The following is a 16,562-nucleotide window of genomic DNA, read 5'->3' as shown; positions in this document are numbered from 1 at the left end:
AAACCGAATCAATCGAATCGAATCGAATCGAATGGAGTTGAATCGAATCGAAATGAACTAAATTGAACTGAAATTATAAGAACTGAAATTAAGTCCAAAAGAACAGGGCCTAAGTTCCCTGTAAAACGTTTTTACAATATTACATTGTAAAACCATATAACAAAAGACCTTAATACTCTTTGTAACACCCCCTTCTTACCCGGCCAAGGTAATGGGGAGATGTTACCTTCTCGGTTTCCCGTGGTAGTGAAATCGAAGTCGCAATTGAGAAATATTAACATAATTAAGTATTTAGTGGATTACATAGACATAAATGAATAAATGGAATGGATAATACAACTCATGACTACTAAACTAATCTAATCAACTATGCTTGACTCGAATGTCATCACGGCTCGTCCCGTCTCCCGCATGCTACCAAAGCCAACATGTAAACAACTGCTTCTCATATGATCGGAAATATCATATGGATCGACACAGGCCACCCCGGAAATACGTGACATTTACACGGGCACAACAAACGTCAGTTTCAATACACAAACATAGGACACGACTCGATAAGTGTAGACGTGACATAATCATGTGAATGAGACTCGACTATGCAATCACCATACCGGTACCCAGACACGCCCAGACGTACCCACAACCACCGGTACCAGGGACACGTCCACGACACCACACCTCACACAAAGGTACCGGGACACGCCCAGACGTACCGGGTCCGGAAGCCAACCGGATCCCCTGCCAGACGCCATGCCTCAACCACACGAGTCCCTCTGTGACTCAAGGCATTAATGTGCACATCCCCCTTTGAGCGCGAAGCTCCAAGGGGCGACCCGTGCGCAAGACGGTTTCCCAACCATCTTACGTCTCCTCAACAATCAAGTATCACCACCAAAGACCTCTAACACAACACAATCACAACCATACGTGACAAATGGAAGAACAACATTTATCATATGACCAAATTCATGAATTCAATCCCACATACATACTAACCGACTCATGAATGTACTAGTGAGGAAAGACACCCAAATATGCATATACAATATTGAAACCGAGTAGGATAACTGTTGGAGTAAGTGTCCCCGACAATAAGTGTCCCCAAGTTTAGTGGGAGTTACGGAAATTTTAATAGTCTTATATGTGGATGACATTTTGATCATTGCGAATGATTTAAGACTTTGGAGAAATATAGTACATCTTTAATATACGGATTTATGGAGATAAATCCACATGATATTAATGTCAAATAAGGAATCTTATGATGATAAGATTCATGACTAGTTCAATCGAGTTGAACATATTTGATTGATTCCATTTGCTTCCGCTGCCGGATCAATTAAATAGGAAATGATGTATCACACTTCATATACTTTGAGTATGATGAATTGTTTCAAAATCGAATTCAAGAAATAATTACCAAGTAGCCATATTGATTACCCTTAATTGCTTGCAGAAGCATTAAGGATATATTGCAAAGTGTTTTTGATACAATTTTGTGTAAGGGTGTCACACAAGTGACAATTGACAATTGAGATTGCGCATGGTTTCCGACAAAACCATAATCAAAACACATTAGGATGGTTAAGATACCATTGTGGCTATGTTATTTAAGAAATAAATTTTCTAGAATCGTTCTAGGCAATAAAGAACAATGAGAGATATTTATAACGGAAATTGAGTACACTTGCAATCATGAGATGTGCAAGAGGATGAGTCCCGCACACCGTGAAAACAGTGGGAGCTATTCTTAGGCTAGAGGGCCTATGTCTTGATTGGATCTCAACACGTACTCAGAAAGTTTTGTGATGTAAATGTATACATTACAAAGGAAAACGAGTATGTAGTAGGTTGAGTAAGGTACAAGAAGTTGATAAAACCTACTAACCAAAGCCTTCTCATAGGCTAAACATGATGAGTCATGTCATTTCAATTGAATTGAAATGAACAACTACATACAAGATCAAATTAGATTACAGAACATGAAATAGTAATCAGGCATTGACTATTCAAATGTGATAATCGCATTTGTCGTTCGAGTTTTACTTTAAAACTCTTTTATTATACTTTGTTACATCCAAACGGGTTGTAGAGACAACATTGAACCCCGTTAAAGTGAACCCGGATTAACATAGTATTAGCCCATAGTCACTTGTATGAGGTGACGTCTCGAAGTGACTAGAGTGTGATGCGATTGATGGCAAGTTCAAGTGTCATAGAGTCATGTGAGATGACTAGTCGATCACATAGGCAGACTGTTAGGAACACTTTGTCGGGCAGTGACCGCTTATAGAGTTCTGGCAAATTTATATAGCCTGGTCGTGGCGAGAGCTACTATAGTATTCTAATGAGTCGATTCTTTTGACTAAAGACTGTTCGCCTAAGATGGCACAGTTTCAGATTAACTTTGATTTGTGTTACTACGACCTTCGTAAATGGGGTCAAATGGGCATATTTTGGGTTATGATGGATGTGGCTAGTCGAAGGGAATAACTGCGATAGGAATTGTCCACCCCTTTGTCAGGGTTAAAACAATATCTCAAGGTCACTCGAGGAGTAATGAACTGGAAATGCGTGGCCACGCTCGGATGATATCTATGATAGATAACTCCGGTCAATCAGTTATTCTCCAGATCGAGGAAACCACTCTCGATATGATCATTTTCAAGTACGACCCGAAAGACACCTTGCATTGAGTGGGAGATAGTAATAGAACAAGAGAATTGGTGACGCACACTTGTCGAGGACAAGTGGGAGATTGTTGGAGTAAGTGTCCCTGACAATAATGAGATCACAATTGTTGATCATATTGATCACATATTTAAATCTCATACCAAGAATACGAAAGGGATGATACATTACATATATAGTCAACTGGTCCACACATATCGGTAATGATTGGCTGGCTAGAGTTTGACATTACTGTCGTGTGACGGTGGTGATCAGTTGATCCCTTGAGGTCACACCTAAAGGACGATTCCCTTAATTGAAAAGGTTAATTAAGTGTATGACGATACAGATTAATTAATTCCTTAAAATTGAAAAAATTGTTATAAGAGAGAAAAATGACATCTTATTATAATGTGATTAAATGAGATTTTATTTAGTAATTTAAGAAGTTATATTACTAAAATTAATCGGTGTTTGCGAAACATGCGAGATGAGAATGATAAGTTAGTTATAATTACAAGATGTTGTGAATTATACTAACTAGTAATTAAATGACCATTTTATGAGAAAGTAATTTTAAATTACTAGTCAATTTGTTAAATATGATTTATTTAATTTGTAAATGATATTTAATTTGTTAAATATGCATTTCAAATTAAAACATGACATAAGACATGTCACATGTCACATGACATACAATTGTACAATTAACAAAAATAAAATGGACTCCATATTACTACATATAAACCGAAATTAGGTGGGCATGCTTAGAAGTTTTGTCTTTTTCCATTTGTCTTATTCATTTGTCCATGACACTTGATAGTGACATGACTATGGACAAAGCCTTACACTAGTTTGTCTTGTGAAGACAAAAAGCAAAATTAAAAGGGCCTAAAACTCCTCCCCACCGGTTTTTTGGACATAAGATTAGAGAGTTTTTTTCTTATTTTTCCCATTCTCTCATGTTTAAGAAAAACATAAACTTCTCTCTCTTGTTCATCATAAAATCAAGTTTGATGAATCTAATTTGTATGAATCAATAACTAATAATACTAGTAGTAGTATATGAGTATTAGTAATCAATTTTAAGGTAAACCACATTACAAATATCTAGTACATGTTAGTTTGTGGGATTAAGAGATAGTCTTGGGTGCAACTAATTGGAGGGCTTCTATTTTGAAGTCATGAATGTTCATCCATTATTGGAAAGCTCAAGAACTAACAAGAAGGAGATCTTGTTGGTGCCCATTTGACCGAAATTTAGATGGTGAGAAATTGATTTTCTTATCTCTTCTTATTTAGTTTGCATGCATAAGATTTGTAATTAATTTTATGACTAAATTAATTTAGAACATATATGATTATGTTAAGAAATGAGATATAGATTTCTAACAATAACCTACCTTTTAGCATAATCCACAAGCTAATCTAAATCACCAAGTATGCATCTTATAAAACCGTCTCATCCTACATAAATCATGTAATAACTATCACAATTTACTCTATACTATATTACAACATAAAATCCCTCATTATTAGTCACTAATTACTCATTTTACACAACTAAATACTAATTAACCTCTCTTAGTAAACCCTAACTCGAATTTACTCATAAGACAAAGAGGAAAAGGTGAGATTTCTACTTACAAAGGTAGATCGGGAAATAGGAGAGGTGTTCCACCATTAATCCAAACTTGAAGGCCAAGAGAAGGGCATTGGGAGCATTTTAGAGAGAGGGGAGAGTGTTTTAGAGTAAGAAGGAGAAGAAAAAAAAATGAAGGGGATAGGGTTGGAATAGAATGAAATCCCGAAATATCCTTTCCGGGTACAGCTCAGCACCACTCGACCGAGTGACCGGTTCACTCGACTCACTCGGTCGAGTATACCCTTACTCGGCCGAGTGCCAACTTACTTGGTCCACTTGGGGTTCTACTCGGTCCACTGAAAGTCTACTAGGTCGAGTTTAGGTCTTACTTGGTCTCGTCAGATTGGTCATCCTTTGCTTCCGAGTACATGTGGGTTCCCTCACGTATCCCTAGGTCCTTTGCGGGTCCCAAATTATCCGAGTATTACACCCTTATTATGGAAATGGTGATTGAAAAAAGTTACTTTAATGGAGGGTTTAGGTAAATAGTCACTTGGTTTTACAATATTACTTATGTAAAACAATTCGTGGACTATACAACCAGTTGTATATGTTGTACGGTGTAAAATTTGAGTTTTGTGATAAACTATCCGAGCTTTATGTTAAAGAATATGAGCTTTATTAGAAAGTATTGAGCTCATCCATTTACACATTAAAAACATGAACTTTGTATTAGCTCAGAAAGAATACATATAAGCTCGAATTCTTATACCTTGGTTGTACAATGCTTATGATACAACCGAATGTATAATCCTATTTATGTATGTAAAACGGTTTTATATAAAAATTAGGGAATTTCATACGTTTACATTAAATCAACTAATCACACACTTTCCTTTCGAAATTGTTTAGGGTGTGTCGTGGAGAAAAAAAAAGGTAGAGTGTATTTTGGTAATTTTTCTTGGATTTGAGAAACGATTTTGAGAAGCATTTCTGTTGCTATCATAACTATTACTTTATTCGTTTCGGTTATTTGTTTACCTATTTTATTTTGTAGTATCTCAATCATTTGTTTAATTTTTTATATTGTGATGATTTTTTATGGGTAATTTGATTATACATATTCATTATACACCATTTGTCATCTCCTAACAACCACCATAAATTGTCTCCCCCCTCTTCTTGATCTTTGTGCCAAAACTAAGGGTATGATTATTGGCAAGACTCTCCAAGGTATTAAGACTCTGTCACATCAATTTTTCACTAACTTTTATTACAGTATTTCTTTATTGTTTAGACTCACCTCTGACTTGCCTCAGACTTTATATATTATCAGTCAGACTCACCTCAAACTCTACTTTTTTACATTACTCGAGAAAATGTGAGGTATAAGTACAAAAAGAACAAAAATAATATAACACACGTGTTTCTGTCATTGGATGTCTTCTTTTGATAGTGGGATCAAGACTCATGTAGAGTTTTAAGCTAGTCTTGGATTCTAAGACTCAGCTTAAGACTTTGTCAAGATTTTGTCAAGACTAAGGTAAATTAATGGTAGTTTTGAATGAGTCTTGTCTCGAAACTATCAATAATCTTACCCTAAAAGTAAACAAATGACCGAGACGAATGGAGTATTAATTAACTCTACCAAATGGTCACAAAGACACAAACTACGGAAATATCATGTTGACATAACTACTGTGTTATTAACATAAGTAGCACACAAGTGACACAACTACACATGGTCACATTTCGATAGAATGCTTTAACAAAAGTACTCTACATCTAATTCATTAAGTAGAAGCATCAAATAAATTATTATTAATTAACTACCAAATGGTCATAAACTACTTAAATATGAAAACATATACTCCGTAATTAATTGTTTATACATATGGTAACATAATTGTCATTAATACAAGTACAAATCATGAAAAGTGCTACAAAACTAATTACAAAGTGATTGAACATGTAAACACTCTAATAATAGTAACATTAGCCTTCTACACTCATTACCAATGGTCACATTTTTTCCAAATAAGTCAACAATAATACTTGATACATACTAATTTTTACTAAAGGATAAAACAAAGACGAAATCATAGCAAAATAAATGGTCACAAATCATCCCAAAACCATTACAAATTATCGTCATCAAACATATTTATGTTACCCTTTGTGATTATTATGAACATTATCTTAGTATTAACGAGTAATCGGTTACATTTTATATTAAATGTATAAACATCTTAAGCTCATAGGGTGATAATGTGTTCTGTTGTGACTAGATTTACGCAACAACCAGACATAGCAACATAAATGATAAAAGAGAAATTGAAAGATTTTGTTTCAAATGTCATTGAGACTCTAAATATTACTACCCTCAGTCTCAATTAATAGCTATCTATTACTTGTGGCACAATGACTAAGGAAACAAAATGGGTGATTTTGAATCAAACAAAACACATAACTCATTTCCACATGAGTGATGACACACAAAAGGGCAAGTGGATCCTCTTTAGTTCCTGTATGGACAAGAGGGTCCATTTCTGGCCAAATAACCAAATTGGTAAAAGAAGTGGAGGATAGTTGCCAAATTGGTAAAAAAAAGCTTCAATTGTAACAAAATGGTAAAAAAACTTAAGGGAATGTGACAAATTGGCCAAAACACTATTACTTTATTTAATTTGTTATTGCTAGAACTAAATTTGACTAAAATACCCTTTACCCAAGTCACCCAACTCATAAAATCTAACCGAAAACCAAAGAAATAAGAATAGATGACCAGATGAAGTTTACAACTATACCTGCCAAACGGGTCAATTGAGTCGGGTTTAGGTCGGGCCAATTCGGCTCGGGTCATTTCGGGTTGTCATATTAACGGGTTAGTTCGGGTCGGGTCGAGTTGAGTTGTTTTGGGTATTTTCCGGGTATGTTGGTCGGGTTATTTTGAGCCAGACTCATATTCGGGTCAATGGTTAAGAGAAAAAAAAAAGTATGTTTAGTACTATTACCTATTTTTAGTTTAATTTTGATAATTAATTCTTTATTTTAACGTAAATTATATTAAGTGTGTTTTTAAATTAGTCATTTATTTATTCAATTAGAGTTACATTTTTTGCGTCATTTTCGAGTCGGGGTTTCAGATTTGGTCATTTCGGGTCGGGTCAGGTAAGATCCTAGTCAACAAAGTTCGGGCCGTGTCAAGTCAATCGGGTTTCGGGTTAAATTTGGGAGTGTAGTTCTGGTAAATTTTGGATCTCGGGTCGGCCTTCTCCAGTCGAGTTAATCGGGCCATGTCGGTTTTTCCAGGTCTACTTACATGGTAAACCCGAACCAACTCGACGTTTTTCGGAGTTTGAACGTTCTATTATCCTAAGAAAATCCGCATGCGATCCGAAGACCGTTGGCTCGAAACTAAGTCCTACTAGGCCCGAAAATGAAAATTGGATTATTTTTCTTATTTAATATTTCATTAATTTATATATCTATGTGAGGTGAAATATTAAAAATCAATGTTTACGAGTGATTTTTGTCCAAATATTTATGGATATGAATCATTATGGATCAAATCATTTTTTTGGTCGACTTATTCAAGAGAAAAACATGTTTAACAATGCTAGATCGAATTTAGGTCAGGTTTGTTAATTTTAAGTTTCGGGTCGAGTCTTGGATAATGTTTTTTTAGTTTACTAATTCGATAAGGGTAGTTTTGTCAAATCTAGTTGCAATAATAGAGTAATTGTTAAAGTGAAACTTTTTTAGCCAATTTGTCACATTCCATTAATTTTTTTACCAATTTGTCACATGTAAAACTTTTTTTTTTTTACTAATTTGGCAATAACTCTCCAATTTTTTTACCAATTTGGTAATTTGGCCGTCCAGTACTACACTCAGTTTACTGTGCAAAGGGGTAGTTTTCTTAGATTATTTTATTACCAAGTCAAATCAAGTGGGTGAGATTAATTTGTGACCGTTGGATTAAATTGGATGGTTCAGTTCTCCCAAACTGGAGAGAATTCTTCTTTCACAAATGGCTAACAATATTAGAAGGATATGGATAAATCCACATGAGTCAATTTTTACCACATTAATGGTGATATTTTTGAACCCTACCATACAACTTATTGTTTGTCTTATGCTTAAAAGTGATATATTTTTCGGCCCTATCATGCAACTTGTTGCTTGTCTTATACTTAAACTCTTAAAGTGAGTGAATATTTGACCCGTGTATAATGAGAATTTGTGTTAATGTAATACAATATATATTTATCCGACCCATGTCATTCTAAGACAGATACCATCTAACCAAAACCTTAAGGTGATGATTGAGGCCCAACAATTATATTTATTTCCTATTACGGCCCCTCACTTGAGTGCCCATTGGGCTCGAAGAGTGGTTAGTGCACATGCCCCCAAGGCTCTGATACTAGGATAGATGAACCATCTCAACCAAAACCTTAAGTTGTTTGTTGAGGCCCAACAATTATATTTATTTTCTATTATGTTTTAAGGATATTTATTGAATTAATTGATAATTAAGGCACCCTTGAAAGTGAGTTAAAAATGAATTTCAAGTTAAATAAAAGTACTTTTAAACAGCTAAAAACAAATGTATTTCTATTAATTGGTCCTGGAACAGCTACTATTTGGAAAATGTAGTTTCAGTGGTGTTCTACATTTACTTCCTTACATTTTTCCTATAAATAAGATTGCATCCATCTCTTCACTGTACGTCAAACTGTTAATCCATTTCTATCATTTCAAAAATCACTAACAAATCCATCTACTCTTGTCATGTTAAAACTCTGCCTTTGAAAACCTCCTTTCATGTCTCACATCGGTTTCTTGTTGTCTTTGTTTTTTCAACTGCGACCTTTGCACTGGTTGCAGTTGCATAGCCAAGATGTGAAAGTCCGTCTGCTTATTATTATAAGCGGTATAAAAGTTAAACACGATATTTGATATGCATGGTGCTATCTTTTCTGAGCTCAACTATCGTTCATTCATCATTATTCTACTTCTCTTACTCTTTCAATCATCTCTTCTGCATTCTAGTCTCATTTTTCTATCCGGGGGTTTGTCGACATTTTTTCTTGGCCTTGCAAGGCTTGTTCTACTTGCTATTGGCCTAAAAAGGGAATTACGGTCGTCTTTCTCTTGGTTTTCTCCTTTTTCATCTTAATTAATTTTCTCGTATTCTTCATCCCCGACTGTCCCTTCTGAGCTGCTTGGTTAACAATAATAACAACCTAGGATCATCTATTTGCATTTGCATTTGTAACATGTAAACCTGTAACAGTAGCATTTTCTATGCTTTAATATACGTCTCCTCTTGGGATAAGTCTTTATTGTATGTAGTACTCTTTCATTCATCACAAATCCTTGTTTAAGACGGTGTTAAGTTAAGACAAACTCACAATTGATTTAAATAATGTTAGAATGAAAAAGGAATTACTTAACTTATGACCGTCCTAAGCAAGATCTGCTATTCATCCATATATTTGTTATGTATGTAATGCAAGATCGAACAATCAATTCTATAATCAGCTGTTGTGGTTTATATGTTCAAGCTATGCAATATATATATACAAATAATTTTATGTACAAGGACACACCAATACCAACAGAAAAATATGTAAAAAGACAAATTCAACAAATCAATCAACCACTAGTAGCAACATATTGATTAAGGGAGCAAAACCAAGACTTCCTGCTGCCTTCAACATGGGAAGAAGACGATCGCCTTAACCTTATCCTCGCACATTTATTTAACTCGTTCCTCGAACCCTGATTCACTGACCCGGATACGATACAAGGATTTGTCTCTGAGGCTCGTCTACAAAAACCCGAGCTAAATTTCACAGAAGGAAATCCCCGACAACTCAAAGAACCGAAAGAGGAACCTAGAGGAGGCGGGTTGCATAGGGGCGCTGTCAAAGAGGCACGCTCGAGCCTCTCACTAGAACATCCACAAAACGATAATGACAGGCTCGTCCTTGCAATTTCCTTTGCCACGGGTCTTGGTCCGGGGAGCTTGATGAAGGACACTATGCCATGCCGGCATAAAGGGCACGCAATTGACCCCGGAGGACCTTTGGCAACCATTGAGGAACAGTTCATTGTACAAAGGTATAAGGCACAGCGGGTACAAAACTCGTGGTTACAACCTGCATACCGTACAGATTGTTATGACAGTATTTGCTGATTTTCTTACTAAAAAACAATTGTTTATTTCATAATAACAGGGGCATGACGAAAAAACAGGGTTCAGGAAGAAATGCCTTATCGTCCATAAATTAACTCATCAACAGTGCTAATCAGCGAAAGAGAAACTAGTTGAGAAGCTAAATTAGCGTATAAAGGTCATTAGCGCTCCAAAAATGACTCTACTACACGTAATTAAGTATAGATAACTTTCAAGTCAATGGGTAATAATGATATTCCATTACAAAATCTTAAATATGATCTCTAGTCAGATTGGCAAGATATAACTGGGATGAAAAGAATACCTTTAAGATTGTCGAGCGAATTAAGCAAAGGTTTAAAGAATCAATAATCCAACATGGACTTTTTTTGTATAAATACTTTCAGCTAAAACCCATTTTAGGGAACAAGTTTCATAAGTAATACAGAGTAATGGTTTAAAAATAAGTTATGAAAACCATATATCCATTACAATCGACTGTTTCAAATAAGGCAAAGAGAAGTTAGCTGAGAAGCTAAACTAACAGCCCCATTTTAGATGCTGAAGAAAGCCTTAAACAACAATAATAGAGGTGGACCTGATGTTAAGGACAGTCTTACCTTCAGAAGCTACAGTACATTTTCCTTCCAAGCACACAACACAAGGATCCTGGCATGTTGGTAAAAAATCCGAGTTTCTCCAACCACAGTCCCTGTGAAAAAGACATAGCAAAGGATCAACTACGTGTTCCTAACAATCAATATTACAATTGCCACAATACAATCTTAATATATAAGGTATGAAGTATCAACTACCTTGCAATTTTGATAATGCTCATCATGGGAAGACAAAGGTATGAAGGAGTGGATGGCAGTTGAATATTTTGAGATGTTGAAAGCATTTCAACAACTGAATCTCTATGCCACGAGCGAGCCACCATCAATGGAGTACGTCTATAAGGTGTATAATAATGCAAACACCATGTCCAAAAGAAAACATAAATGTTACTGAAGGTCGTGATAAGGAACTGAGTATCTAGCATGTTTTATGAATTTAATCACGAAATAGGAAGGAAATTCAGGGTAAAGAAACTCTGTACCCGTTTTCATTTTCAGCTGTTACTTTAGCGCCTCTTTCAATCAACATCTGAACCATAAAAAACACATTATCAAAACATCGACACAAACGTAATACTGTGTGTATTTAAGAGCGAGAACAAAGCCCTACTTTGCAACATTGAACATTTCCCCCACAAGCAGCGTAGTGAAGGGCTGTACTTCCTGCACCTGAAAAAGGAAGCAAATATTTTCAAAAATGAACTAGTTGTAAAAAAGCCATCAATTAGTCTGACAAGCAATGTTGTTAGGATCGAGATTCTACTTTGGATCGATGAGGAGGGTAGGATCGAATCGGTAAAATTGGGTCGTAGAATCGTAAGATCCTACAAACTCACTAAATATAGTTATTTATTTGGTAAAAACATATAATCGAAGGTCAAAAAACTTATTTATTACTGTAATATTTATCCATGAAATATTGATAATTAATGATTTTAGTATCGTTGTATGAACATGATTCAACAACTTGCACCAATATTTGGGTTTTACGATGTCATTTTATAAGAATATATATTAATATTTTTACTATGAAATCGGATCGTAGGATCGTATTATGTTCGTATCTCTAGAAATTTTCCAATGAATAGGATTGTAAGATTCTACAACCATGATCGAATCGCAAGATCTGGGACCAGTCAAGCATTTTTAAATCGTAAATTCGTTGAATCGTAGAATCAAATCGGGATTATAACAACAATAATCGCCAATAATCGCCGGTCAACTTGTTCAATGATAACAAAAAAAGCATTGCCCCGGTGCCTCCAACACTCCGGTCTATGCCGGGGTCAGGTATTCACAATCTTTTACCTAGATCGAAACTTAAAGATACAAAGAGACCGTTTTGGGTGAAATTGCGTCTATTAACTGCTACTTGTACTTCACAATAAAAGGAATGCGACAGTTTGGTGACCTGTTTTGCTTTATTCTATTATACTCCACAGCCCACAGGCAATGAATATTTTTAAAGAAAAGAAAATACAGTTAGGAGGCGTTTGGTTGGAGGGTTACAAGAAAGGGAAAGGGAATGAAATTGACTCATTCCCCTTGTTTATGTTTGTTTGTCCAAATTATTCATTCCCTTTCTCCCTTCTCAGTAATGAGATTACCGTCGTACCCCAAAATCCATTCCCATTCCCTTTCCTTTTTCCCCCTCACCCACCAACCACCCACACTCAACACCAACCACCACTTAGACCACCGTTGCCGGGAACACCGTGGTCGCCCACATTTGCTAAACAAACAAAGAGTAAATCAAAGGGTATCCTATTCCTTTGCTTTGTTTCCCTTTGTTGATTCCATTCCCCTTCCCCTTAACAAACCAAAAGCCCACTAAGGAGTTAAACTAATCTGCTTAAGGGCACATTTATTTTCGAGAATATAAAAAATGTGAATCTTATGAGACATCCTCTATAGAGGAAAGGGTCGCTAAATCAGCCCTGAAGCTTGAACAAAGAAATGAAAATAATAGATGGAAACAGTTCTCATCAACCTGTATCACAATTTCTCATAAAATCCAATCTAGCTTCTCCGTTATATGAATGATTTGCCTAATGAGGACAAGAGCTAGATTGTAAAACTTATGAATCTCCAACCCCTCGATAAACATCGGGGAGGGAAGGGTAGAGGAGCAGTATGGAGGGCGGGAGGAAGAGGAAGAGGACTGGAAATGTACCAAAGTTATTTCCTCTCAAATACTACTATGTTGTAACGATGATAATTTGGCTTTATTGAGGGCAAAATGAATACCTCAATATCTCTCCTTTCCATTTCCCTTAATGCAACTTGCTAACCAAATTAGGGATTAGTTCGTTTTTCGCCTCCGCTTCCCTCAAAATCCCTTCATCCCCACAAAGGGCAGATCTCTATTCTAACTGCAAATAAGATGGTAGTCCACCTCTTTTAAACTCCGTCATGTTGCCAAGATCATCCTATTAAAGATGAACCTTATGTTGTTCCATCTGATCAACATTATATTTAAGGAGTAATAAATATGGCATTAACAAAATGCTACCAGGTTCCGAAATACTTCAGCCTAAATATTCAGGAAATAAGGAGACTGAAAGAAGCTTACCTATAAGATCAATTGTAGTCCCATCTTCCACAGTTTTTTCAGTAACGGAGGCTCCAAACTCCAAAAGTAACTGAACAGCTTCAAAATGTCCATTTAACGCAGCCATATGAAGCGCTGTGATTCCTCCATCTGCTGGTTTGTTGATAACCTGATAAAGAGCACTGGTCGAGAAAACGAGAAAATGAGGGAATGTCAACTAAAGAAACATTAAATCTTATCCAGTCAGCTGTCAGGTACCTTGCATTAAAATCCGCCCTTTCAAACTCAATCTTTGACTTCTTTCGTAATATATTCCAAATATTAGGAATGCTAGGTATATAATCTGCAAGGATAAGCCTCATACACCGAGTATGCCCGTTTAAGGCAGCCAAGTGGAGTGCAGTGCCCCCATTAAGATAATCTGCCCTGTGAATCTACAAAATCAATAAGCCACGAAATGTAAGGCTTCAAACTAACTTAAATTAACCCAGCTACATCACAACTACATTACAATACCTAGTTATTCCCATAAAATGTGAACGAATCTAAATAGTAAAGGGGTGGAAGAACATACATTCGCCTTGAAAACAATCAAAGTCTGAACAACCTCCCAATGGCCATGTTGACATGCTTGCATTAGAGCAGTCTGTCCACCAAATCAATAAAAAGGAACTTTTATGTTTGTTACAGATATAGCTGATAACAAAGTACAAACTCAAGGTTTGGTCCCTTACACTACCACATAATGTGTAAACTGCATACACAAAAACTTATATGAGATGGTCATACACTTGAGCCAACTAAATAACCCTTTAAGGCTATAATTAAATGAAAATACGTAAGTATTTTGTTCGGTCTCACATCTGAGACTGTCTCTCACATGATTTACAGGACTGCATAAACTGGAAGGGCAGAAAAGTTCATTGCCACCGAGAAACCAAATAAGGCAAGTTCTTAGTATATCTTTAAGAATCTTCGCTATAAAAAAAAAACAATGTAGACTCCACATTCAACTCAAGTCATTTTCAAAATTGTTAAACTAGCCTATAGAATCGGTAGGATTTGTCCTAAATTCCCTTATCTAACTATCAGTCTAACAAAAGATTTCATAACCATGATACGGATTCAGTCGAATAATTGTAGCAAGATACTACAGACAAAAGAATTACCTGGCCGCGATAGTTCCTCAAATTAATATCAACTCCAGTCTCAAGCAGAAGACTAACAATCTAGCAACAAGAAAGAAAGCCAACCAATTTACCACACATGAAGAAAAAGGTTCTCTCATATATTTCAATAAGATAATTGGTTTGAAGCAAACCAGCAATATATAATATACCTCATGATGGCCTTGAGCCGCAGAGTAATGAAGTGGAGAATTTCGAACACCAAAAGTCGAGTACTTTACAAGACGAGGATTGTAATCTAACAAAGCCTTGGCTTCCTGAAGATCACCATCTCTTGCTGCTGAAACTAAACGCTCTCCTGATGCTGAACATCCTAATGAATTGCCTACTATGTTCAGGAACCTCATACTCTTACAGAGATGAAGTTTCTAGCTTAAGAAACCACAATTCCCAATTCCCAATTACTAATTACCCCTTTTCCCTCATACTCCTCCTTGATTCAATATCACCAACAAAACCGACAATTGATTTAACCCAACAATGTACATAAAACTACTCCATTCGTACCAATCATTCTTTTACCTTCGATTTAAAAACCCCTTACAAAGAATAAAAAACGTAGACAAATGACTGAAATGGAAGGACAGCGTAAAACTAACCCTTCAAACATCAAACACGATTCATCACCTATAATTCTGATCAAAATCACAATGACCCAATACGAAATTGAGCACCAAAAATCAAAATCAGAAGAACCCACCAAAAATAATGGATACCCAGTACAGAATTATTCACAATTATGCAAATTGGGTACTTTTAAGACATGAGTGGAGTACCCAGAAAACTGGGGAATTGTTTTGTTTAGCTGTCAAGTATACTTAAAAGGAATAACACACCTCAAATTGAATAAGAAATAGGTGTAAGGTGTAATGTTATAGAAACAAGAAAGATTAAACAAATAATATTCATGCAAAATGAAGGGCTTTAGTGTTGGACAAATTAAAATAATTCCTTGACAAAATCAAATAAGCAAATGCAATCATAGAGAAAAGGACTAGATCATTAAAATAATGTTGCTGATGAAAGGGGAATGTTTATAGCAATCAATCAAACAAAAGATGTTTTTTTTTTTAATTTTTACTGCAATTATTATTAACACAAACTTAAAACAAAGGCATGCACCGAAAAGAGTGTATTTGATGATGATTGGATTGGTTTTGGGATTTGGTATTTACATGAATTTTGTCAACATTGGTAGTTTTAATGTTCCTTTCTCTTTGTTATCCTTAAAATGCCCTTATAGAAACAACACAAACCTTCAATGTCTGAGATCGACTACTGTTTGTTGGTTTCTATCAACGTCTGACGTTTTATTTTTGGGGCTCATTTTTTACGCAATTGCCCTTTGTTCATGATTCATGATCTTCTACAAACCATACTTTTGGGGCTCATTTGGGAATTACTTAAAAAAGTCCAAAATTCTGATTGGGGCGAAATCCACGTGATCTACATAATATAAAAGCCAAGTTTTTTCATAGCTTTTGATTGGCTACTCAATGTGTTTCTGAGTAGGTCTTCTGAGAGACGGTCTCTCAAGCTTATTGAGAGACCATTGTACAATTTTAAGAAAAAGTGGTACTAAAGGTAATAAAATAGATACAAATCATGATTAATGATAAAATATGTACGTTTATTATGTAAATAGGTACGAAATTACTATGTTACGATTAACAACAGAAGGGGTACGAAATATAAATAAAAGGGTACGAAATATTGGTCTCTCAATAACTTAATGAGAGACCGTCTCTCCCAAGTTTTAGTG

General features: G+C 35.6%; 1 protein-coding gene across 1 annotated transcript; it reads right to left on the bottom strand.

Annotated features, from left to right (window-relative positions):
* Positions 1-9,774: 9,774 nt before the first annotated feature.
* LOC141600061 (E3 ubiquitin-protein ligase XBAT32) lies at positions 9,775-16,131 on the bottom strand. Its single transcript, XM_074420235.1, has 10 exons — positions 14,953-16,131; positions 14,783-14,842; positions 14,188-14,259; positions 13,872-14,047; positions 13,635-13,795; positions 11,673-11,731; positions 11,545-11,591; positions 11,261-11,398; positions 11,066-11,157; positions 9,775-10,428 (listed from the first exon to the last, which is right to left on the bottom strand). Exons 1-10 carry the CDS (start codon positions 15,145-15,147, stop codon positions 9,923-9,925), a joined length of 1,506 nt encoding a protein of 501 aa, XP_074276336.1. The 5' UTR covers positions 15,148-16,131; the 3' UTR covers positions 9,775-9,922.
* Positions 16,132-16,562: the final 431 nt, after the last annotated feature.

This window comes from Silene latifolia, chromosome 9 (assembly GCF_048544455.1).
Source record: "Silene latifolia isolate original U9 population chromosome 9, ASM4854445v1, whole genome shotgun sequence".
Taxonomy (NCBI): Eukaryota; Viridiplantae; Streptophyta; class Magnoliopsida; order Caryophyllales; family Caryophyllaceae; genus Silene; species Silene latifolia.
This window is presented reverse-complemented; position numbering and strand designations above follow the sequence as displayed.